At 34.8% G+C, this 27,782-nt stretch overlaps 1 protein-coding gene and 1 long non-coding RNA gene across 3 annotated transcripts; one reads left to right on the top strand and one right to left on the bottom strand.

Moving 5' to 3' along the window:
• Window positions 1–593: 593 nt before the first annotated feature.
• LOC125678898 (sodium- and chloride-dependent GABA transporter 1-like) lies at window positions 594–27,782 on the top strand. Of its 2 annotated transcripts, none has more exons than XM_048917684.2 (14): window positions 594–729; window positions 10,950–11,169; window positions 13,554–13,685; window positions 14,422–14,758; window positions 15,127–15,259; window positions 15,894–16,028; window positions 16,956–17,059; window positions 17,894–18,018; window positions 19,464–19,576; window positions 23,717–23,848; window positions 23,995–24,094; window positions 24,401–24,501; window positions 24,906–25,073; window positions 25,399–27,782. In XM_048917684.2, exons 1-14 carry the CDS (start codon window positions 724–726, stop codon window positions 25,576–25,578), a joined length of 1,986 nt encoding a protein of 661 aa, XP_048773641.1. In that variant the 5' UTR covers window positions 594–723; the 3' UTR covers window positions 25,579–27,782. The 2 variants fall into 2 exon arrangements, with proteins under 2 accessions (XP_048773641.1, XP_048773642.1); XM_048917685.2 differs by lacking the exon at window positions 594–729 and adding an exon at window positions 9,148–9,295.
• Window positions 3,917–5,754, bottom strand: LOC130052088 (uncharacterized). Its single transcript, XR_008800450.1, has 2 exons — window positions 5,153–5,754; window positions 3,917–4,172 (listed from the first exon to the last, which is right to left on the bottom strand). It is a non-coding gene; the product is annotated as an uncharacterized LOC130052088 (long non-coding RNA).

Raw genomic sequence — 27,782 nt, 5'->3', positions numbered from 1 at the left:
CTAGCTCTCAAGTAATGATGATAACTTAGCAGATGTTGCTTTGCTTTGCATATCTATATAAAGGGAAACATGTCTCCACACTTGAAGGAGGCGACATATGTGTAAATAAAATAGTCAGAGAAACATAGGTAGAAAAGACTTTTTTTAATTTACCTTTCATCACGCAACTAAATGGAGTGGGATAAGAAAAATAAAAATAAAATCACATTGTTTGAAATCCCTGTGCACAGATCTAGGTCTCTCCAGACAGCATGTATTGTGGGTCGAGACCCCATTTTTTTCTCGGATGGGGGGTGGGGGTGCGATCAGCATGGATAAGTGAAAACTGATACAAAGCAATCCTGGCACTTATACTGGCGTGTTGTAAACCCCACATCAGTCATATGTTAACATGTAGATCCGCCGATGGTTCTCTGTTTGCCTGGCGTGTTGTAAACCCCACATCAGTCATATGTTAACATGTAGATCCGCCGATGGTTCTCTGTTTGCCTGGCGTGTTGTAAACCCCACATCAGTCATATGTTAACATGTAGATCCGCCGCTGGTTTTCTGTATACGTTACCAGTATAGTGTTGATGTGGTCTTGATCAAACCAGCTTGATGTGGTTTGTAGAATAAGTAGGTAAATAACTTTTACTACAGTATATTATCTCCTTAGAGGAACTATTTCTAGTCATTTATACTTTTTACGCTGTCTTGGAAGTATCATACTATTTTACTATTATGCAGGTAGGTACAGCATGATAGAGGGTTAGAACCGTCTCTAATGGAAACATAAAAAATCTAAATAAGAAATTTTAATTATATAGATATAAGAAAGTTATACATTTGAAAAAATTAATATATATATTATATACCATTTTGGTTATATGTTTTGCAAATCAAATTATTCTGTATATAATACAATATTTGTACATGCAAATAACAACCAAATATATCAATTATTACCACATATATCTAATCAGTGGTGATATTAATTTTATACATTCTTTAAGTATATGTAATCGTATCTGATTAAATCCAATTTTCTACCGCTTTGCGAGTGACCCCCCCCCCCCCCCCTTCCAAGCGATAACACGAAGATGGAGACTATATAAGACGTTTGTTCCTGCGGTTTGTGAATTAATAGAATCCTGTGTGGGAGTGGGAAATCCTACCGAGGGGACGGAATTCGCAGTCTAGGACGAGTACAGTGTCCCGAGCTGCATGTATCTGCCATTTCTAATGGTTAAAATGGTTTATATAGTGACCTCTGTGAGCTGCATATCAATGGTCACCAAAACAATTGAAAAAGTTTTACTTAACACTATATAAATATATAATCTAAATGGATTCATTAAAATTTTGCCGATATCAGAAATTGGATGCGCCTGATTTGATATATATATATATATATATATATATATATATATATATATATATATGTGTGTGTGTGTGTGTGTGTGTGTGTGTGTGTGTGTGTGTGTGTGTGTGTGTGTGTGTGTGTGTGTGTGTGTGTAAAAAGACATAAATCAGTCTAGTAATAATTTTACATGTATATGTGTACACTGATACAAATACAAAATCTTCAGTTATATTTTCCCTTCGATTTATGTGGACCCAAAAGCAATCTAATTGAAATTGAAATTAGATGTTAGATCCGCTCACATACTCGTTATTTGTGTAGCGAGTATGTGAGCGGATCTAACATCTAACTTTAATTAGATTGACCCAAAAGCCATATCGAATGTAACTATGTGAATATAAAGTTTTAATGAATGTTCACATTCCGTGACGAACAACTAAGTTCATTGCCATGTTTGTATTCCTTTATTCATACCAGCATTCCATCATAAGTCTTCCAATTGGACGAGCTATCGCTAAAATGTCGCTGAAGAATTCGAATGAATTCTTCGCTGCGTTCATGTACTTGGCAATGATACAACATATATTTGTTATCAGAAATCAAAATACACAATGTATAGAATAAATATTGCAATAACTTAGGAGGGAAAAAACCCAGCATTCATGTTCCAATTGAATTTCAAATTTAATGTTTTGATTATATAATCAGTGTGATTTTCACGGTTCGGAACCTCACGTGTATTTCCCGCAATGACCTACATAATGTTTTTATGCAATTCTTCATAATGTGTGAAAAGTGTTATTCATTCCTTGCACAACAATACATTACAGGCATACTGCGTAGTGTGTTTACTAACAAATATTGGAAGTTGGAACTTTGTCAAATACGTATATATATCTGCGGGGAGATATTTTCTTTCGTAGCAACACAAAAACATATTGCGACCCAGACCAATGAATGAATAATGATAAATTAAAGAAAATATAGACTAATGTGCGCTTCTAGAACAAGAAGTGCATGTAATATGAAAAATATGTAATAATAATTGTTATTAACTGAATATCGTAAAATATATGCCCGTCCTCGAACGTTTCACGCAAGCTCGGTCCGCTTCATATAGCACAATGACATAATTTCCCCTGATATCCGGATAATTACTGTACCTATAGATATCCGGACAATTACTGTATACCTATATATATCCGGACAATTACTGTACCTATAGATATCCGGACAATTACTGTATACCTATATATATCCGGACAATTACTGTACCTATGGATATCCGGACAATTAATGTATATCCGGCGCTCATTTAAATTATCAAATTTCAATATTGTGATATCAGAATCCCTATACATGCTGTACATGTATTAACTTGTTATGATCATTCCCCGCATTGTAGAAGCATCTTTCCCAGTAAATTGTTAATGCTTTTCGCGGGGGAAAGTCTACAATATAAGCTTTTTGGTATAGTCTATAAAGCTGATCAGCGGATATTAAGTTTATTAAAAAAGATCTATACCATCGGGTTTTTTTACGATGTAAATCGATCATAAATACACAGCATATATCAATTTCATGAAAATCCACGAGGAAGAGAGTGGGATAGTTCATCATGTTACAACATTAAATTTTAATACAAATATGTTCAAGATTCAGCTTTTGTCGGATCAGAATGCATCGGAAACATGTACCACAGATTTTATCTATTTGCAACAACGTTCTTAAGGCATAGAAAGAGTGTTATTTAAAACCGTTAAAAGAGTGTTATTTAGAACCGTTAAAAGAATGTTATTTAGAACCGTTAACATCAAAGACACAGAAACAGCGTTATCGATTTATAAAAATGCACATAAATGTACGGGCTTTTCAAATGTAAAGCACCAAAAAATCGTTCAAATAGTTTTTATTTCTCTTTTATATAAAGCTGATAGGTGGTTGTTTTAAATATAAATTTCTTTCACTACATGCATTTCAGTAAAATAAAGTATTTTTAAAAGTCTTCATATACAACACGCGTTTTGTTTGATGTACTAATGAACATGAAAATTACCGTAATGAAAAATATATACATGTATACGTATATACAAATGTATGTAGCACCTCCCTGCGTCTTTTTTCTAGTACATGTGATATTGTTTGTGGTACAGATAAGGTTATGTTGGGGTGTGTCGAGTACAGTCAAGGTTTGGACGGGTTGCATTGATTTATATAAAAAAAATGTAGGGAAATGGGGATAATATTTTCAGTGTCATGCATTGGTGGAATCAATAAAACTGATAACGAAAAACTGTGTTAATTTATGATCTATCACACTAGTGAATATATTGTGTACCGTGCAGTATGCTTTCGTTTTAGTCTAAGAAAATAAAGGTTGGTCCTAATTTTGGGCGACACTCCCAATGGTGGGGTTTTGATTCCGTAACTGGCAAGTTTTCATCCTCTATTTTTCTTGTCCATTCCACTCACAAATATGATAAACATGGCTACAATCATAATACTAGTACCTCCTTTAATCATATTGACCTGAAATAATGTGAAGGTTTGATTTGAAGGAGGGGGGGGGGTGTGGATCATTCATTAGGAGTGATTAGTAGTGAAGGGATAACCCCCTATCCGATGAAGAAACCATCCAAAATGCAGTTTCTAAACACAGATATTTCCCATCCAATAGGATGAGATGGAAAATCCATCCAAAACACACACTTCTAAGTATAGCGTGCTCTCCATCATGAACTAATTTGATGATCCATCACCGCTTACTTTCCGCCAGGGAGCGCTGCTGCTGGCTATTTTGTGGAACCTGAAGCATTAGTTACTGTACCTGCAACGGTATATAAAGGGGGAAATGAATGACCTACTATAACCTTGGCCGTCCGAAAAACATATTTTGTTCATTAACCATTCTTTGAAACGAGATAAGCGCAGATAAAACAATTTTTTATTTTCTCCCTCTTTTTACAATAGGTTGAGACCCTTGGGAAAACTTCTGGATCCGTGCATGGACTCTGTATTACGGGAAACTGCTCAAAATACATTATTATTATTCAGTTCATGCCTTGTTAACTGTACATAGGTATTAGTTATATTTAGACAAAATTTTCCGACAGCCGTCGATTACGTGCTTTATACCTGCGATTTCCATGACGGCCATTCGATGTCAACGTTCACATTTAATTTAGACATGTACTGGAAAAGTTTAGTGGAATTATGCCGACACTAGCTATAAATATCAAAATCACATGTTAATCGGCTATAGAATGAAAGTACTTAAAGTTAATAAAGCCCACAAACTTATGATTTAAAAAGTACATAAGTTGTTCGAGTGTCTGAACAGATCGCAAGTACAACAGTGAGAGGAAATGTTATTCTAAATACTCATGTACATACACACACGCTTATCACACAACCATAGTTTACAGCGCAGTTTGTGCATTGTGCAAAGAGATGAGATTGGTTGTTTTTTTTAATTTATATAAAACTGCAGCATTTCCATATAAAAAAACAAAACCAAAAAAAACCAAAAAAAAAAACAACAAAAAAACAAAAAAAAAACCCCCCAAAAAACCCAAAAAAACCCGTAATTCCAAGGGAACTATAGACAGTGCAAAAGTTCATATTCAATTAATTCAAATTTGCTTTAAAAATATTTACCTATGGTATAATTTTATTAGTTGTGATACCGCAAAGTAAAATAATTTACAGCAGTGTAAATGTTTATGTACGAATTCAAGAACATAAATTTTGTTTAATTTAGCTAAAATTTCTTTTTCGAGTGTTTTTGGTGAATTTCTAAATGTTTACCTGCATTAATCAAGTTTGATGAAAATGAAGTAGTTTTCACTTGCAAACAAAACAGGAGTGGATACGTCCGCCTTTAATGGGTCGCAGCAGGGATGCAGATCTGGGAATGAGATTAATCACACGGTTGACAGACTACGTGTGGTGTGTTTTACTGGTGCTTGACATTCTTGTCTGTGTCACTGTCCGATCATGCAAAGAATCAGGGACCCGTTTCACCCCAAAGTCCAGAAATTCGGTCTGCCTTTTTAGGAAGCAAACTACATGTAAAAACGATAAAATTAAAGAAATGAAAAATGTAATTAAAGCCAGGGCTATTGGGATAATCGTGAAACATTTCGTAAAACAGGCACTTTGTATATATAAATGAAATATTACGTACGTAAGTACATTTAATGACCGCCTCTAGGTCTGAAACTCATAATGTAGGCTTTCTGAATGGAAACACCCTTTGAGGAGAATGAAATACATGGTCATCTCTAGCAATCTAAATAAACCTACGTAGGCGTTAAAAGAGGTTCCCGTCCTATCGCACCCCCCCCCCTATTTTCGGTGAGATATATTTAATCTTCAAAAATAGTTTTCACACACACGATTTGTCTAGTACATTTGGTTCTTCTCCGTGTTTTCAGAAATCCATTTTGTATGAAGAAACAATTACTGGATAAAATATTTTAAAACGTACGAATCCTAAGACGTTTCTCGCGTTAAAAGTAACGCGCTTTGATTCTTATTTTAAGTTTTATGGTTCTTCAGATTAACTTACATATTTCTTTGACAACACTCACACGCGCACACACAACGAATAGTTTTAGACATCAATAAACAGAGCAGAACAGCTAGAACAGCATCACGTGATTTCCTTCTATTGCTACAATGTAGCGCCTGGGGGCGTTAGTGTTTCTGTAGCTGGTGTGCATACTTGGGTGCCATAGTGCGGCATTCAGGGTATGATTATATTTATTTTACATATTTGTGACATCATCGGTACAGATTTTTAAAAAAAAAATGCCAAAATTGTTTTAAATACAAGCTAGAATATAGCAATAATGCAGCTAGTCTGTCAAATCATTTCGCGTTACGTAGTATGTAGCAAAAAATGATTGTCCTAACGACAGGTAAATAATATTACGGAAGTGTCTTGTTACTAGGTTTCGGTTGTTATTTGAGCCACAGCCAATGAAATTTCAGTATTTGATAAACGTGTTCGATTATAGAAGTTTTATTACCGAGTGAACACTTTCTAGCGCACACTGTCACGAGCAAGTTGAGTTTTCTATTAATATTTTCATAAATTTAAATCTTTATTGTAAAATCCATGAAAATGTTATTCATATTTCGTAAATACAAGAGTGAGGTTCCGCCATTCAATTTTTGCTTACTCCGCAATGTTGCCGCAGATACATTAACCCTAACCCTAGGTGTAACCCAAACTGCAACCCTAACCAGTAACCCTAAGGGCAACCCTAACCCTAGCTGTGAGCCTAACTAGGAACCCAAGCCTTATAGCTAGGTTTCCAAAGGGTTTTCAAAATTGTTTTTTATCGATGGTTTTTCCTGCATGGGGGGGGGGGGGGGGGGGGGGGGGGGGTGTTATATTACCTATAGTACAGTTTGTCAGGAATACGCAATGTTATATGAATGCTGCCTATTTTGGAGAAAATAAACATGACGTCAGCCGGCAAGGTGCGCGGTACTGGAGTGTGGATCACATGCAATACAACAGCAGGCTATACACAGTTTCTCCGATTAATCGATATATAGCCTCCACTAAAATTATACCCTTGGTATATCATTCAAATATTTAATAGATTGCAAATGTACAAATAACAACTTGAAAGATGGTAATCTTATCGTGCATAAGTTGTTTTTAAAATCAAATTTGGCATGTAAAGAATATCTTACTTCAATTAACAATAACAGATTGGTAGATTCATAGTATCATCACATATTCTTTTTTATTGACACTGGTAGATATCACAATGTTCCTAGTAACGAAAGAATCTGCAAAAACTGTACAGGAAGTTTAGTTGAAAATATTTTTTATTTCCTTATCCAATGTGACAAATATAGTCAACAAAGAGAGAAACTATTTAAACTTGTACATTCGAAATTGAATAATTTTAAAACTGATTTATCTGATAAAGAATTTTTTTTTAATTTTAATTTGCGAAGATGCTGAAATTATGAACTCCTTAGGCAAATGTCTTGAATTATAACCATATGATGTGCATTAAGTCCTTCCTTCTTGTGCAATGTACAGATGTACATTGTCCCAAACTCATGTATGCTGTCTTATGTTAACTCTGTCTTTTGCTTTCCCCCCAAAAAAAATTGGGTAGGATATTTCAAAAATATTCTGAACAACATTGCCCGAAAAATTCAACTTGCGTGAAAACCTCCTAATTTATATGATGGAGATTCAAATTATGTAAAACATTGTCTCTGAGCCAGGATGCGTGACAACAACGGAGTTCCATAGGGTCTGAAGTTATATGTAGTAATATAATTAAGGGGAAAATCTTATTCTCAACAGTCACGTTGAATCGGGGGGGGGGGGGGGGGGGGCCTTATATTTGTTTAACAATGACCATTATTTGCTATTTATGTAATGCAAATAAAAGATATATTGGGTGACTGCACCCCCGCCACTATTTTTAAAGTAGTCATGAATTAAAAGAATGTAAGCTTGAAAGTTATGAGTAAAAACTACATGTATTAGCAAAATATGAACAGTGATAGTAAAAGAATACCCCCTTCCCCTTCTCCCCTCGATTTAACAGGATTTTTGGAGAAACTAACTTCCTATATAATAATTTACCTCCGGCTGCCCCCCCCCCCCCCTGAAAAATGATGATGCGTGCCTATTCAAGTTTACAATTTGTCAAATTGATTCACAAATGTTATAGTAGGTTCAACTTTGTTCAAACCATGTTCCTCGAGGCCAGATTCTGGACACACTTGGGGATTAAAATTGCAAATTATAAATAGATAATACTGATATCTAGAAAATAATTAAATAATAATGTAGGCCTACCATCTTGTCAAGTCGTGTATGACATCTTGTCAAGTCGTGTATGACATCTTGTCAAGTCGTGTATAAAATGGATTCTTTATATTTATATTTCACGTTCATTTCTGTAGGAAAATCCCCAGTCGTTGAAATAGGTGTACTTCGATACGCACTTCATTCACAATTCACAAGGAAATGGCTATCATTGCAATAGGTAAAAAAGATTTCGAAGGTAAAAAAAAAAAAAAAAAAAAACCAACCCCATTTACATTGGAAATGTAAATATTCTAGATTGTTCATAAAATGATTGTGGATGTAATGTATGTGCGAATATGGATGGGTGGGGAGCAAAAACCACTTCAAATGGTAGAATACGCACACTTATAAATTTGCCTGTTTTAATTGTTTCACTTTAAAATACAAAGTATTAAAGCCTAGTCATCATCGCTATGTCCCCTTTGACCGGGTGAAAGGGATGAGGAGCATTCCACGTACATTTCAGCGTGGCTAGCAACGATGCTCCCAGACAAAAATAAGTTTCTGGATCCGCGCTTGCAGATGTGTGTAGCTGTACATGGAGACGGTGGCTCTCTACTCTTACTCAATAAAATTTCACGTAGAAATGAATCTAATTTACTGCTTATTCGACATACAATATTAAGCTAACAGCAACTATAACAATGGTTGTCTCGGGAGACAACATCAAGTGAATTTTGTCTCCACACGGTTAGGCTAGTAAACAAATCGATCTACAGTACGCGATTTTATTTGGATTTGCTTTAAATAAATTATCTGCATTTTACACAATTTTACGTTATTTGATTCTTTTTCTTACTTTCATCACATTTTTCTTTAAATGTTACATCTGTAAAGAAACAATACGATGTGTATTTTGAGTAACTTTTAATTTGCAGAAAATCATTAGTAACAGGCCCCTCAACTTTAGTACAACCCTGTATGTGACGTCGCGGAAAATTTCTTCTAACCTCCACACAATAAGTTACATGGAGTGACCGACTTTTTCACTCGCAAGCGAGACGTTCCGCGTGTTTATTGTCACCTTGTTTAATAAAAACTTTGCATTTGGTTAAATTTTGGGATACTTATTTTGCAAAAATACTACCACTAAAAAGGTAGGGTATTTATTTTATATATATCTATACTATAAGGTACTGTAGATCTACGACTGTGTTTGCAGGACGCATTAAAACACCACGTGTTCTACGTACTATTAATTCTTGTATGTTTCGTACAATACTGAGTAACGCAGGATTTTTACTAATCTCATGTTGTATACTAGTTACTTTGTATGTGCATTGCTCTCTGAATGAAATGCAGCACACGACCTAAGTGTTTCTCTTAAATAGTTTGCATACCTCTTATGCCTAGACCTCTTTGTATCTGCTTAACAAAAAAATTATTCAGACAAAGAAATTCCTTTGTGATGTTTTGATGCTAGAACGGAATATGGAAAATTTAGCGTTTAGTTTCCCCACGGTATTTCCGGTTGAACTTGCAGTTCAAACTCCTGATTAGGATGAAATCAACGGATCGCAAATTAAGGACGATTGGGCAAGAATCGGGTAGTTATATACAAATATGAAAATCTGATGATGTTAAAATTTAAAGAATTTTTTTTATAGATATGATACAAAATTATTGCTTTTGTGCACTGCACAGTATTTCCATGTAAGGGAATATTGCTATCACGAGAGCTGCACGTTTTGCATGTTATGTTGCATTCTCAAACACACAGACAACTGAACAGTGTGGATAGCGTATACATATATCTTGGACACCCCCCCCCCTCTTCTACCCAATGAAAAATAAATGTAGAATCAATAATTTATCCAAAATATGCTTATTATTTCCCGGCGGATAACCATCATAAGTCGTTCTGCATGATAGTCAGTTTCTACTTTCTGTAAGCTTTTGCTATGACCACTTGTGAGATACTAATAATATACATATATATTATGATATCACAAGTGCCAGGTCATCTCAAAAGCTTACAGAAAGTAGAAACTGGCTATATACAAGGAGATCGGGCGGGGAGATAGCATATTTTGTATATTTTTTATTTCGGGTGCAGAGTGTATGTACAAAAGATCTATACATGCTATCTACACTACCGGTACACTGTGCCCTAGTATCCTTTACAGCTTTGTGATCAACTCTATTATTTGCAATAGCAATGGTACATGTATGTACTTGAATACACGACATCTAGTCATTTTCTAGTTTCCTTTTTATTGTTCTCATCCCCATCCACAATCTATGTAGAATATATTGTGTAAACAAAACATTGTTACACCTCTTATGCACATGTCTCTTATAATCGTAAATGTTCTTTGTATTGTACTGCACTATGTGAGTCCATAATTGGTTAAGAAATCATTTTTACATATAAGGGGGGGGGGGGGGGGGGGGTAAGAAAGAAAATAAATCTTGATTTGTATTTCATAGAAAAGATAGAAGTGTATATGTGTATTTTTTTGTTCTTTTGACTGTTTTTGTAGATTTTCACGGTAAAGGGGAAAGTCCCAAACAGATATAATTCTGAGACATGTTATATAGTTTTTTGATTAACAAGAAATGAGCATTCGATCTCTGAAGATTGTAAGAAAGAGAACATATGCTGATTGAAATGGTTATGTAATTAAAAAGGGTGGTACATGCATCACTGGGATATGACATTTTGACCCTGAATATAGAACAGGATGACGTATATTAGATGTATCTGTGCCTAAAACATATCACTTATTGATCTAAATTTATTATATTCAGGAGTTGGAGTACATGTTAGATGCAGTAAAAATGAAGAGGGATGATACCGAGTCTTCTAAAAGTCACTCGTCCGACGATTCCATCGTCAAAGAGAAGAAGAAAATCAAAGATCGGGAAGGATGGAAGGGCCGGATGGACTTCATTATGTCGTGTATTGGGTACGCTGTAGGACTGGGCAATATCTGGAGGTTTCCCTATCTGTGCTACAAAAGCGGTGGAGGTTAGTATCTCGCTGGTGTGTATTTATGAAAATTAATTTGACGAAGTGTTTTAGGGTAAAGACAATTTCTATGGTTCGCCGAGTTCACTGGAGTCAAAATATGAACTTTGTCGTTTCCGTGGTGTTAACTATCTAGTAATTAAAGGTAGAGATTTAAAAAACCCTCCCTAATGTTTACTGGGACGAGACGAAGTGGAAAGGATTGCCGCCGTTGTAGTGTAAATTATTGCACAATGTAGATAGATCCGAAGCGAATTTTGAATTTACTAATTAATTATTTAATATTTGAATTTAAAAAAACCCTACTGGTATACCTGTTGTTTTATCATTCTATTATTTTACTAAGACCATTACTTCCTCTATGTAGAGTCCTGTGTATACGAATTAACTGGCCGCAGAGCAGCATCCTGTAAACACAAGTTCGGACCCTAACCTGAAGTTTACAGTCTCCCCCCTTTTGTGTTCAAATCTTGGGCTTTAATGCTATTTCAATTTTGAATAAAATTTAGTCTAAATTGTTGAACTATACTAGAGTAGATACAAAGGAAACTATATATTTACTAGAGAAATGTGATGCAGATTCACAGTTGAGTGTTTGAAAATTCTAATTTGTGAAAGTGGCCTGCCGTAGCATTTTCCTTATCAACATATCTTACATCAATATTACATTATGAATAAAGACGAGGGAGAATTTGTATGAGAACATATAACTGCTGAGGTTGTTTGAGTTTTTCTTGGAATTCTGACTAGATCACGTACATGCATGTCTATACAGTAGTCGCCTAAGTCGGATGTACAAGTCGAGGACACATGCACTGCGAGAAGAATGGTAAAGGACAGTGAACGACTGTTAACCATCTGTCACTTCTCTGTGGTATTCAAGGAAAACATTAAAAAGAATTTTATTCTGTTAGATTGACAATGCATTGCCTATCTGTGTGTAGACCAAAAATAAACAAAAAGTTATAATATCATATGATACCCATTGTTATTCTTGAGACGAAAAATCCGAAGTGTAAGAGATGTAATTGGAAGGTATTGTGAGTTAAACGCTTGAAGGAATTTAATTTCACAGTCAATGCGTATTGGAATTCGGAATTCAGCAGTGCAACGTGATGCGAGTTTCTACAGTTTTTTGTTTTTCTGAAATAGAAAATCATGTGAAGTCGAAGGGAATCCGCATTAAACCAACAATGATTTCAATGCTAAGTGAAATTCGCATTATGCATTCATATGAACTAGACGTACAGAATTTTACTATGCATAAACGAGGAAAAATACGTACTTGATATGATAGAATATTCCCCACCCACCCCCCTTCCAAGGAAAGAAACAACAAACAAACAAGAATTAAATTAATGTTCATAAAACTCTTCTTCTCAAGCTGAGAACCACATATAGAATCCAGTTTGTTCACTCTATGAATTCCGAGGCAATGACTGGGCTGCAGTAGCGGTTCAAAAACAAATAGGAAAAAGAGTTCTACAATCTTCTTCTAAAAAACGATTTTGTCAAATTAATACGCAAGCATGTTACGCTAGATTTTCTTAATAACCCCCGGGGTATTGATGAGATAATTTTATCAGAATGGGAGTTTGGAGTTTTATCGTGCTCAGGTGAGCGTCGTGGTCCACAGACAATTCTCTCTCTCTCTCTCTCTCTCTCTCTCTCTCTCTCTCTCTCTCTCTCTCTCTCTCTCTCTCTCTCTCTCATTGTCTTACTTTCCTTAAAGACTCCGACTTTTCAGATTGATACATTTCATTCAAGGTTACTGTTAAAGAGTGTATGTAATTTGTTTAAAATTCTTTATATTATGAGAACCAAGAGGTTCCATAAATTTACTTCACTATTTACAGGACAAACTTCCAACAAAGTACAGTACTGTAGCAAAGGATTTAGATAACAATAGCACCTACAGGGGATTTAGATAACAATAGCACCAACATGGGGGTCAGGGGAGGGGGTATCATCTTTTATTTGGACGGAGTTTAGATTGTGTTTAAACATAAATAACCCCTATTTGATATTTCGGTGTGTGTGTGTGTGTTTTACTTTTTCTTGATGAAAAATCTATTTATTAAAAATCTTCGAAATGTACAGGAGCTTTACATTGGGGTCGTGTTTCAAACAATTTAGAATTAATTTGCGGGACACTTGCTTGTATATCCAATGATAAAAAATATATATAAGCAGTCTGTCAATTTTAAAAGATTGGGTTGATTTCCCTATAAATGAACCTCCAGAATTGTTTAGACTGATCCCACCTCAGGTATATCCAAGGGTCCGTGTTTACCCAACTCTTTATTCTGTATCCCTTATAGGAGTTATGGGATACTGTTCGTTATCTTCACCTTTCATTTGTACATGTATGTTTTTATTTGCAGGTGCTTTCTTCATTCCCTATGTGATATTTCTGATCCTTTGTGGGGTTCCCCTGTTCTTTCTGGAGGCGTCATACGGCCAGTTTTCCAGTCTCAGCCCGATCTCAGTGTGGAGAATGTGTCCATTGTTTAAAGGTATTCCGCGTTCTATTTGTACGCTAAAATAAATACGCAGTTGGCCATTTCTATATTAAAACTGAATACACATATAATTATTGTATGTACTTTGTCCTTTTGAAGAAAAAGGAAGATAAGGAAAGCGATGAGGAGTGGGGATATTAGTACTTGAAATTACACCTTCAATTAAAAAGGTTCCGCTTTTGTCCGGAAAAAATAATCTTGTTTATATCCGTATCCAGCCATGACCTTTAATGTACATGTCATAATTTACATGCATATTTAGGTTGAAATCTTGCGTTTTTCGATCTGGAATAAAAATCAATGACTGCAAATTGTGCAACAGTCAGCAAGTTAAACATGGAAAATCCCCAGTTTATTTATTCGTCATGCAGTTAAACGGGCACTGACACAAATAGACCTGTTGCAAAATGATAAGCACGAACAATTGGCAATTCTTTTTATTGCTGTCTTTTTTAATTAGTATTTTTCCCTTACTTTACAAGTGATTTAAATCTTAGTTATGTTTGTAACACATAGGACCCCCCCCCCTTTTTTTGTGTGCGTTTTTCATTACTGAACTTTGGTGATATATGACATCCCCACCCTGTCCAACAAATGCTACATTCTGCGACGCACACATGTAATTACATGTTATGTAAAGTTCTTCGTGTAGATAAATGCAGTTATCCTTTTAGCAGAATAAGCAAAAGATTCTAGATAATTACAAAGCATGGTATATGACTTGTTTCAGGAGTTGGAGTGGGGATGGTGATGGTGTCCGCCATTGTGTGTGTGTACTATAATGTGATAGTGGCGTGGACGCTATACTTTCTCTACATGTCGTTCCGTGCAGTGCTTCCCTGGAGCACGTGCGACAACGAGTGGAACACAGAGAATTGTGTAGTTGGAATCGGACATACTTTTAACCGTAACCAGGATAATGCGTCTCTAGGGAACTTGACCTACAGTTCCTTAACGAATTCGACTACCGTTTTCAACTCTACAGTGACCCCTATAATAGCCAATGCAACAGCTGCCGTAACAGCTGCCGTCAGCAAAAAGATGTCGGCAAGCGAGGAGTTTTGGACGTAAGTACTTTTATGGAAAAATAAGCTGCCGTCTTTTTTAGAGGGGGGGGGGGGGGGGGGGGGCAAATACAAATGTCCATTATAAATGGAGGATCCAGGATTTTAAAAAGCGGGGGAAAGGCAAGGATTTGGGGAAATTTGATATTGTGGGGAAATTTGATATTGTAAGATTAAGTAAAGCTTATGTCAAAGGGGTCCCGTGCCCCTGCGCTTTATTAGAACGGAATGTGAAATAATATATTACCTCGTACCAGGTTTTTATGAAATGACAAATTGGGTGTAAACTGAATGTAGTACTGTTATGTTCGGTATCTTGTTGCAGTGAGATGACAAGGCCCTTTGTTTAACAAGGTTTGTTTTTCTTGCAGACGACACGTTTTAGAAATCACAGAGGGGATCAACAATCCTGGAACCATACGTTGGCAGTTGCTTATCTGTTTGATGTTGGCCTGGCTCTTTGTGTTTCTGTGTTTATTTAAGGGAGTTAAAGTTTTAGGAAAGGTACGTTGCACTTGATCGGTAATAATGCATTAAAGATCAACAAGATGGAGGGAAAACAAAAAGCCTAAAAAAAAAAAAAAAAAAAAAAAAAAAAAAAAAAAAAAAAAAAAGAAGTCCCCAATTGAATCAAATAAAAATAAAATAAAATAAAAAAAAAAAACCCCAAAGAATAATAATAAAAAAACAAAACCCCACACAAATAGGCAGATAAGGAAAATAAAAAAAAGTATATACATGTATATATAAAAAAGAATTAAAATAGAATAAATGCAGCAGGTGGACCTGCCTGTATTTTCAAATTGGGAATGACATACATGTAATTGTAACATTTACTGCCAGTACTTTTTTCCCGGCCAGAATGTTTTAAATTTTGAAGTCATTTTGACATATTTTTATAATCTACATCAATGTAATTCAGTTTTATGTCACTTTGTTGATTTTATAATATAATTTGTTGAGAGTGATCTGCAGTAAAGTTGTAGACGAAGAAAATTGGGTTGTTCAAATATTAATGCTTTTAATTAAATCCATTTAAGATTTAATAGTTTATTATTTATTTCTGGGTTGAATCGGACATTTTCTTTTTCTGATATGTATTTAATTATTTACATATACGTATTTTTCTGTCCTTCAGGTCATGCACTTTGCTGCCCCCTTTCCCTATCTAGTCTTGCTTGTCTTATTGATCAGAGGGGTCACCCTACCAGGTGCAATGAACGGCATTAAATTCTACATTGTTCCTAAGTGGGAGAAATTGACGGATTACCAGGTAGGAAAAACAGACGCAGGCAGCCACAAAATCTTCTGCTCTATAGGAATTAAACTTTTACTCAAAACAAGCTCCCATGGGCTGCGTACATTGGAGATAGGATCAGAACGACCTCCTTGTCTCTGTAAGAAAAATGGAAATATCTTCGATTCGCAAATAAATAAACTGATAAATTGAAAAGGAATTTGAGATACATTTGTGTGGGTAAACTTGGCATAAAATTGCTGATATTATTTTGAAAGAGGGACTGGAAAAATACCTGACCTGAATATCAGGTGGCATTCAATAGGTTATTTAAATATAGAACAGACAGGAGGTATACAAGCACTCCCTTTAACTGGGGCCCACATTATGGATCACCTGGATATTCAAGATAATGAGTTCTCTGGCTTTCATAGGAAAAAGACGAACGACAATTCAAGTCAACATTTTGAAGCATGTTAATTCGCATTTCTTGTAAGCTAAGGAAAAATGAAAAAAAAAAAGTAGAGGCAATTAGAGATGGAAAACAGCCAATGGTTTTGAATGCCACATGTTTGACATAATAAGTTGGAGCTGGCAGTTTTTGATAACGTAGGATGCTGTTAGAAAGTACGCTCTGTTTAATCGAATCATTAGAACATCATACTGAAGAGATTCATTTTTTTGTTGTTGAAAATTTTAAATGTAGTAACATTATGTTCCAGCTTTTGGTCCTGTATACATGCATATGCACCATTAAGAACTGATAGCGTGAGCAATCGTAGTTTGGTTTAGAAAACAAATGACTATTCTACAAAGAGATTTTTATTTACTCTATGACAATAAGGAAATATGATAAGATTCTTTTTATTGTCTATAGGTGTAGGGAAATGATAAGAATTTTTAATAGACTTTTGTTTACAGGTGTAGGGAAATGATACATTTTTTGTTGACTTTTGTTTACAGGTGTGGGGGGATGCGGCACTACAGATCTTCTACTCCGTGGGTATGGCTTGGGGAGGTATTATAACCATGTCCAGTTATAACCGCTTCAGCAACAACATCTACAGGTAATTAACGCCATAAACGCGCAACGATATCTCCAGGTAATTGACACGATTAATCGTCCAAATGTACCGCGTAATGATATCAACTGGTAATTTATACGAGTTACAGGATTGTCCACATATATCAGACATCATATGCATGTAATTATCATTATGTCCAAATATACAGTGTACCGATACCTATACGTACAGGTAATTAACACGATTACGACAGCGTCCAAACGTACCGCTAACAACATCTACAGTTGCACGAAGCCTAGTTAACTTTAACTGACAGTTAACTTGCCATTAACTTGAACATTTATTTAGCATTAACTTGGAAGTTAACTGCCAGTTAAGCTTAACTAACTTTTGTGCAACTCTGGTAATTAACGTGATTGTCCAAATGTACTGTCTAGCTCTATCTGCAGGTAACGATGGCGAATAAGATATACCGTGTACTGATAATTTGAGATAATTAACACAAATAAGATGATCGTCCAAACGTTCGTGTAACGCGGCATTGTAGATGGGTATGGAAATTTGAAAAGAAATACGAACATATTACAATGTAATTATAATTTTAATGCTTCCGTTCACAATAATGAGGTTCATTTACTACATCAAAATGAGTTAATGCATGTATATATATATATATATATCTATAAATAAAGTGTCAGAAGAGATGCAGCGCGGCAAATGTATATATCGTGAGGCGGTAATTATACTTTTCCACATCAATGAATGCAAGACAGTAAATACTAGTATCGCTCGATCAAAGAATTTAAGAAGTGAATTACATTTATCATGTTCATAATTCTGCTGTTCATTAATTGTCTTTTTTTAATTGATTTGCAGGGATGCTATGCTCGTGCCCATTATAAACTGCAGTACCAGCATATTTGCCGGGTTCGTCATCTTTGCCATTTTGGGGTTCATGGCGGAGTCAGCTAATACGTCGGTGGATAAAGTTGTTAGTCAGGGTAAATTACTACGCACATAGCATCGACCAGAGCCCTGATAAGGTTTCTGAATCAAACGTCTGTACTAAACATGTATGTGTACCTAACAGATGACAGCAACATTTACACACGTGTAATCATGTTCAGTGCGGTAAAAATATTTGGGATGTTTTTGATAAAGTGACAAATGGGCGACTAGAGGATTTTACTCTTAGTCGTAAGTTCTTTTGTAAAATGTGACCTAGGTTATTAAAAGAGAAAAAAGAGAGTTGCCAAAAAAAAACCCCAAAAAACCAACCCATTTATAAAATTCCATTCACCCCAAAACATTGTTAAATTCGTGTAACCCAGCTTTGGAATGTTGTTCTGTATTTCTGAACAGATAAGCTCCTCATGCAATCTGATTAGTATCAGCTCCTCGATCCGTTCCTTTATTTTTATGTTGTCGCTATACGAGGATCATATAGCGACAACATAAAAATGAAGGGGCGGATCGAGGGGCTGATTCTAATCAGATTGTGATGAAATGCTTAAAGGGCAGCAGAATCGGGGTTTAGAGCGATTTATTCATTTTTGGAAATGTAAAATGTCGTAGATTCTGCTTTATTTAAAAAAAAATTAAATACAAATATATGCTGAAAATTTTATTAACTTAAAAAAATTATTTCAAAAATTTACAGGATTTGAAATTTAGACTTAAAAATGTTCTCAGTTTATGGTCTTGAGGCCAGGTGTACATGTACAGTGTATCTGCAGAACTGTAGCTCTTAGAAGAAATAATTGGGACAGATCTCTGATCAATGTGTTCCAGTATTTTTTTTCAGAGAGGTAAAACGTTTGCAGCTATACCCGGTGATACTATCGTTTTTGGGACAATCCCTTTTACACGTTAACTGTTATAGTGTTAAGGATGAGAGGAGAAAAAAAATTTATCACGCACGTTAAAACGAAAACTAGCACCCGTAGCAGTGTGTAGTAGAAGTAGCTCAGACGTCCGCTGACTAGATGTTTAGTGTCCTTTTTAATGACAGACCTCGTGTATATACCGTGCACAAGGTATATTTGATACGTCAAAATGGGAATAAATCAGGATGGCATGGAAGTGGATCTTTATCAGTAACACGGGTTGTTGAAAATTGATCATGAAAATTCATTATACGGTATGGACGCAGAATAATTTATAAGGGACATTATTCCCATTATTTGAAATCGGTGATTAGAATGCCACAGTATGACATTGTGAAAGTTACCGTGTAAAGACTTAAAAACAATAGACAGGCCTCTTGTCCGACATTTCGTCACAGACAATTCAACATGCATGTAAATCCACTTGATATATTTGAAAAACAAACAAAAATCAATAACCAGAGAACATACAAATGTACACGGATTATACTGTCTATATTTACACGTGTATCTGATTGGAATCGAGCGTTTTAACTCATTGTGCGATCTTTCAACTTCAGGACCAGGGTTGACGTTCGTGGCGTATCCAGAGGCGGTGGCCAATCTCCCTATTTCTCCTATGTGGGCGGTATTGTTTTTCCTGATGTTGTTTACCATCGGTCTGGACAGCCAGGTAGTTAAATAATTCATACCTTCACAATTTCCGTTACACATTTCGTTTCCTACAGTCTATTTGAGAGTCCAAAAACACCTTTTACTTTTGTGTGGATTTTTTGAAAAAGTAAAAATTTTGATATAATCGATGCACTATTTCAAAATACTTTTATCCAAAGTAATGATATACTAGGCTCTTTTTGCAAGGCAAAGAAAAATAACAAAAATGTGTTAATTTATCTAAATCAATATCAGAAGGTACACATCACCATTTGTAAACTTTAAAGTAATGCGTACATAGGTAAGGGTATTCCACGAGTGTGCATGTGCATTGATACATTTTGCATATATATGTTTATCTTACATAAATAGTTCATTACTAGAGGCAAGGGAAGGGTTTTCCGCAAGGAAGGCGAATTCACAACCCCTACATATGGTATGTGTACGTTCTGCGAAAATTTCCAAAGTCTTCGGAAGTATTCATGTCTACCGATTGTCACAAATTAGAACATAAATATTTAAAAATTATGCTGAAAGTTCTAAATTGGAAATTTAAATTGGTACAGACATTCATATTGAATGAAAGATATTGGGATTTGGAAGATTTTTTTTTTCCCGTTTGTTCTGAAGGAAAGAGCTACATAGAACGAAAACTTAATGATGTGATTGAATGCTCTCAAGTAGGCTGAGTGTTTCCCGGTTACCTTATTGTTAGACGGAAACCTTCATCACCCACAAATATATAAACAGTATTATAATGCTGAATGAAGTCCATGTAAATAATGCAGAAACAAACTGTCAATTAATATGTGTAGATTTTAGAATACTGTCTTTTATCAGATAATTTATTTTTAAATGATTTTGAAAATTTGTAAATATTGAGTTGCCATTTTACACGTTTTAATGGCATATGGAAAACAAAGTTGCACTTAATGATTTTTTTTATTCCACTGTGGAAAGTCCCCTGCTAACACGGAAATTCATGTATGCTTTAAATTCTGTCTGTATAGTACGAATTGACCAATCAAGATTATATAATCACAGTTATCGAACATGTCTTTTAAGAAGTTATGGATAGAAAAAAGAGTTTTTTCTGTACAGCCATGGACGGTTATTCGATGCCAGGCTAACGAAATACACATGTAGTTTTAATGCTCTCAAGAGCTGTATATACAGTGCAAACAGTTTTTATAGGTTAATTCCTCAGTGTTGACAGGGCACAGTTCACAGTTCTAAAAGTAAAAATTCCATAAATTACTTCCATTTGATCAATTTTTATTTATGAAATTGGAGAATGTGCAACTATGTTATCCATGTTAAAAAATCTCAAAATTAACAGTTCTTTTATACATGAAACAAACTATATTCTGTTAGAAGGTGAATGTGAAGCGCTTTTCTTTGGGGGTAAGGTCGGCCCTTTAAGTCATTCAGGTAAGCAAATTCGTGAAACAGAGTGTTAGAAATATCAAGGGCACATTTTCAATGATTCTTTTTTAATGTATGTACGAAACAATTTGCTAATACCTTTGATTTGATAAAAAGCATTTGAGAAAGGATTTATTTTTCTACTTTTGAAATGCTTTGTTATCCTGAATCTGTTTTGGCAGACTGTTTCACTGTATATGCTCGTCTTTAGTGTGTCGAGATGTTGAGTGAATAAAGTTTTTGTTGAGACCGCTTAAAGTTTTTGCCAGTAGGTGTGAATATGTGTGTGTGTGTGTGTGTGTGTGTGCGCACATGTGTGTGTATGCAAGAGATAAAGAGTATTGGAAGTGAACTACATCATTGAAAGATTGAATATGTTTTATTTCATAAAAAAGATATACGAACGAACTAATAATATAGTATGGTATGAAATGATAAGTTTTTATTTCAGTTTCTAAACGATACTCATATTAAAATGACTTATCTGGAAACTTGGTAAAAACAAACCGAAGCAAAACATGACCTTTAACTGTGTGTAATGTACATGCACAATTATTTTTGACAGAGACTTTCTTCTTTGAATGCATGACAATTGAATTACATGTACCGGTATTTTAATTCCCAATGTACTAGAATGCCCTTTTCTTCTCACACAATCCCTCTCGGAGAGGGGAGGGTCCCGCCAAATTTGATCTATATCATTCGGAATTTTACGGTTAGTGAACCGTAACCCCGTGTTGACGAGTCTTGAATATGAATGTTTCGATATTTAGCATGTTCCTTACGTTTGAGATTTTTACAGACGGAGAAAAACAATCGCATAGCGTCGCACACCATGAGTAAAATGCATACCCCATCCCCTCGTTGTTTTTTTTTACCCGTGGTTCAATGCTTATGAATTTTCTCGCAGCTTCATACGTATTTTTTACTCATTGTATGGTCGTGAGATCGATTCGTTGACAAACGCAATATTGAGGTGTAAAGACACGAGGTTAATTTTCTGCGACAACATACAGGACGGCATCGAGACGTTTTATTTCGTTTATCGTTTCACAGCTTATCCTAGAATTGTTCACTCGTAGAGACTAGCTATAGGTGAAGAGCAACAAATGCTGACCTATGCATGGTGCTGATGGCCGTACGTGGAGCAACGAAAGTTAGCCAATGCCTACCGTGACTCGGGATCTTTGTTTAGACATGATACGGCTGTCGTCATCAAGAACCTTCCGGTGACAAAACAAACACCCTATACCCTGGTCTATCACGACCTGTTTTTCATGTGTTATAAACTAAAGTTGGCTAAATTTACGTCACAATTTAATGGATATTGGTGAAATTGCGAAACTTTCCGTGATGAAACGGGTAGGAGGAGCAGAATGCCACGTGACTTGAGACGATGATTTCCCTGGATACTTATTTAATTATAAAAGGCTATGGACAACAAATTGAAGATAGGGTTCAATAAAACGCACACACATACACAAGAACAGAGAGGGTTTTATTTTTGCTACAGAGAAACTTAGGATTGTAATAGCGTTATTTGTTACATGATTTGATTTCCTTCATTGAGACAGGTATGGTCGGCACGTAACAGGAGCCACGTGGGCCTCGAACAGGCATCGCCAGGCTGAAAAGTCACATAGGTTTCTATATGTCCATTTTGTGATCGAAACAGAGATATATGTATTAAATGGAAATATTATAGGAAAAACTAGGAAATAATTAAATGGGGTGAAAATATTCATAAAATTATAGTTTTTATGGTGTTGTTCTCCTTTAAATACTTTGAGGCCGTGATGTTTCATAAATGAACTGATTTAATTTATAGGTAGAAAATGAAAGTTTACATTCATCAGCATGATCCATTAACATTCTGTGTCAGTGATATATCTTCACCCCTTTTATAGATTTGTTTTAAGTTTTTTTTATAATGTATATATTTTCATTTTAAGGTTACCTCGTAAATAAGTATGCTTTTATATATACCCATAAACACGGTACACCAACAAAGATGGCTAATGTTAATAATGAATACTGGTAATGCTTCAATTGTTACATATGTATATTATCCCCCAATCCAAATTTCCCTACCCCCTCATAGATAAACAGAAACTCATACCTATCATTCCAATACTAGATTTTATTGTACACCACGTCCGTTGGTTATTAGAAATCATTAATTTATGATATGTGTTTTCTGAGTTGCTATGATTGCTTCACTCTATTTCACTTATATTTGTCAAAATACATTAAGGGCACTGGATACAAACATAAATATGGAGGCATGGGTTGGTGTGTGTGTGTGTATGTGTGTATGTGTATGTGTGTGTCAAATATACATGATTACACATACTTATGTTGTAATAAGTACAAATTTGAAAAAAATAATTTAGGTCTTGTAAATTTTCTATGATGTTTAAAACTTGAAATATATTAATCCTGTAACATCGTATACAATTTTGTATAAATTTTCCACACTGTTTTGGACTGGAATGAGAAATCATGGGAATATATTATATTCTATACAATACCGGTAGTATTCATTTGTCATTAATGTACAGCAGCAATTTCGATAAATAAGATATCAGTTTCAAAAGACATGAGTGAAGCAATCATGAGTATATCGATATATTTTTGTTGCTTTTATATTTATAGAATGTGAAAATTGATGTGATTGTAGCACACATTAAGGCTGTGGAGTGGAGTTTTTAACGTTTTCTGATATTTTATCTAGTTTGGTATGGTTGAGACCTGCATATCAGCATTTCTGGACGAATATCCAAAGTTACTCCGGAACAAAAGAACGCAGATTTCAGTTATAGTCTGTTTGCTTGAGTTCTTGATGGGCCTTCCCTGCATCACTCAGGTGAGTGTCTACTCCTGAAAAGGACTTGTTTAACTACGCCTTGTATTGTCACAGGCATCATCAACAACACACTCTGTTAGGCTCGAATTACATGTAGAACATTTACTTTTGTTGCCAGTAAATGACACCACTTGGACTACTTTCAGGGTGGAATCTACATTCTTCAGATAATGGATTGGTACTGTGCTAGCTTCTCCTTAATGCTGATTTCTTTGACGGAATGCTTGGCTATAGCATGGATATATGGTACACATATTTACTCAAATCATTTATATGAAATTATCCATACCTTCATGTATAATGTGTGTGTACATGAAAAGTGCTAATTAATAGTACTTGTGTATCCTTCATGTATTTTGATTAAAGGATTAATACAGTGCAGAACTGTATCGCTAGTTATTTAAAAAAATACCTTTTATTTTTGCTTTTTCAATTATTTTTTTCTTGGAATCCAAATTCATCATGTTCATATTGAAAAATTTGGTGACATGATTTTTTTTAACAAAATTTTTATACTTTAATGATTTTAATACTTTACTGAATATGTTACAGGCACGGATCGATTTTACAAAGACATTGAATTAATGCTGGGACATAAACCTCATGCGATTTGGCACATCATGTGGCGATATGTTACACCAACCATTATCTTGGTAAATCAGTAATTATATCTATACAGGAAAACATGGTTATAGTGAAATCAAGGGCCAGCCAAAAACAGTTCGCTATAATTAAACTTTATTATATCAAATTAAATTTTCGTTATTTAACTTTCGTAGGGGAATAAATATCACTTCGCAATAAGCATGAATTCGTTTTAAACATTTTTGTTATAACGATGTTTTACTGTATGGCTATGCGATTGTATATTTCTTTATATTAGAATCTAGATGTAATGCAAATATTTTTATACTTGAAACATGAAATAAAGGTAGATTTTGGATAATTATGATATAAAAATATTTGTGAAATTTTGTATTCTATATACATTGTGTACATGTATCTTAACTGTTGGAAATAAAAATAAACATGAATAATTTTTTTCATTTGTGAACAGGGCATCTGGTTATTCAGTGTGATCACCTTGGGGCCTGTTAAATACGATGGAAAGGACTATCCAACGTGGGCTGTGGGTTTTGGGTGGTGTCTAGGGGTGGCATCAATGATTCCCATTCCAATAATTGCCATTAAATCACTGTTGCTTTCCAAAGGAACATTTAGAGAGGTAAAAAAAAAAACCATCATCTTCATTGGATTTTTTTTCTTTGCATTTTTCTCAAAGTTTTGTAAATTAAATATTGTTCATCGATAAGTTGTGTTTAAATGATCTCTATAAGATTTGTACCGGTGAAAAATGTTCCTGTTTCGTCATACGTGTAAATGCAAATGTCGTGTTGGTAGTCTAATTCAAATATGCGTGAAAAATTCCATGGGATTTTCGGCGTTTCAATTCATTGACAAACATTAAGAAACCCCTATAGATATTCAACAGACAAAAACCCATTACTGCCATTGTACATGTCGCATTTCATGCTATCTGACTATTGTAGAGATGGACTAAATTAACCACCCCATTGAGTAGCTGGGGACCAAGTCAGCCGGAAGACCGGGAACGGTACCATGCATCGTTATCTTACTCGAACGGCGGGGAACTTATGACAGGATCTTATTCAATGAGTCATCAAGCCAATATTGAAGATGATATTGCAAAATCATTCCTGTCAACGTGAATGATCAGAGCCATCGCTGGTGAAAGTTTCATATTCAGTGTTTTTTTGCGAAGTAAAATGGTAGGCTCGAGGAAGAGTTTTTTATGCTCATTACCAACAGTGTTATAGGAGTATTCAAGTTTCACCCCATCTGTCTGTCCATCTGTCTTCCTGATGAGAAAGATACAGTATGGTAGAAATTGTAAGTACTTCCCATTATTCTGGGATCAAATTTGAAAACTGTGATATTAACCTCACAGTTAATTGTAAGTTTGAGAATCTCTGCTGGATTAAAGCCCACAAACATAATTCAGGACTTCGTATGGACAGTTTATACTGACATAACCAGACAGTGGTTAATTATACATACAAATAACCCGAAGGATATCAGAAAAATACAGATTATATGCATCCAGCGTGGGGAGCAGTCTTCATGGAAAGTCACAGTGTGATGCATGTTTTGCACTAGCTACATTTAATCTGACTTTTAACTGTAGGTCTGTCTGAATATACTTCATCCACTAGCATTGGATGTCCCTACTTTATTTTAATTTGAGGAGGTCTATGGTCCTTATCATGTGTACTAGCCATACTCCCCTGCATGAAACGTTGTTTCAGGGTATTTACTGCATCAGGACAGTAGTAATTTCTCTGTAGAAACATGCTATGCTGTGTCTTTTATTTAAGCTGTAACGATGTTGTGGAGGTACATGTAGACATTTTTGTAGGTTTAGTTGTGTTGTTGTGGTTGGACATGTTAGCTCACCTGAGCTACAAGCCTATTTTTTATTCTCTTTCGTTCGTTGACTATAACATTTAAATTGTGTTTAGAAAAAGCCAAAATTCATAACCAGTTACCAAGGAAATATGATTCGTAATTCTCTTTCATCTAACGTGGGTTTCCTTTAATGATTTTGATATTTTAGTTCTAATTTGTGTTGATTTAGCTATATATCTAGTCCATTTGTTTACAACTAATTTTTACGATAATATTAGCAAATTACAATTTTTTATATTTTTAGAATAAGGTATTTTTATTTGTATTGAAGTATACATTTAACATTGTCAATCGAATATGATTTTACTATGATTTAATGCAAATGTGTCGTCGTCTTTTTAAAACTGTTTGTCACAATGAAACATTGATTTATGCAGTACAGTCATCTAGGTCAGAACATTGTCTGGTCATCTAGGCCAGGGCATTTTCTGGGGTGACTATTTTTGTCAGTATAAAAACTATGTCCTATACATTTAGTGTACAAATGAATTTCACCGCTTTTGCCTTATGTTAATAGCACTGTTTAATATAATGGGCCAATGGTTTGTTATTTTAACATGCATCATTATGAAAGCTGAAACGTTTAATACATGTAGATTAAAAAACAAAAACAGGTGATATACATGTATATATGTTCCATCAGGGCATTTGTATGTTCTCTGTAGATACATTTACATACCACGCGGTGCTTTTGCAGACTATGATGATCTGTCGAGAGATAGTTTGGAAGGTTTTTTTCCCTCATTGATAGGCATTAACACCAGAATTGTATTTATATATAGAACCCAAATTCAAAAGATGTTGCCAAATACAGAATATAAATATAAAACTCTTTACTCCAGTGGTTTTATTAGTTCTGATTATGCTTAATTTGAAAAAAAATTATTTTGTTTAGAAAATTATTAATCAGTTTAGAAAATAATTTACACACCTTTGACACCCTACTGTGGAGGGAATTTTGTCTTTAGGCGTTAATTGTATTGATGTTACCAAGTGGTAGAAAGGTGCGATAACTGTGTATATGTATTGTATATATTCTATGAATATGCTAAGCATAATATGTTTTTTTTATGTTCTCGCATTAGAAAAAACGAATTGTTCTATATTTCACATGTATTACTTTGGCGTCTAATTGTTCACCAAAGCAGCTGTAATTTTTCATGTATTTTTAATGAAGAGATCTGTGTTCAGAAATTGAAATTGAAATACTGAAATTTCTCCTCTTTGATGCGATTACTAAGGTTGATGGGGTAACATCCCTATTGTTTTTAAATATTTTTATTTCTTGTTGAATAGTTGCAGATGATTTCCATAACTCCCCAATCATAAAATGATGAATGGCGATAGGACGTGTATATGTTGTATCATCATGACTGTGAATAAAAATTGAAAAATCAAATTCAATTATGTGATCAGTAAAATAAATAAATTGAAGAAAAGACTTAAA

This window comes from Ostrea edulis, chromosome 2, assembly GCF_947568905.1.
Source record: "Ostrea edulis chromosome 2, xbOstEdul1.1, whole genome shotgun sequence".
In the NCBI taxonomy this organism is placed as follows: Eukaryota; Metazoa; Mollusca; class Bivalvia; order Ostreida; family Ostreidae; genus Ostrea; species Ostrea edulis.
This window is presented reverse-complemented; position numbering and strand designations above follow the sequence as displayed.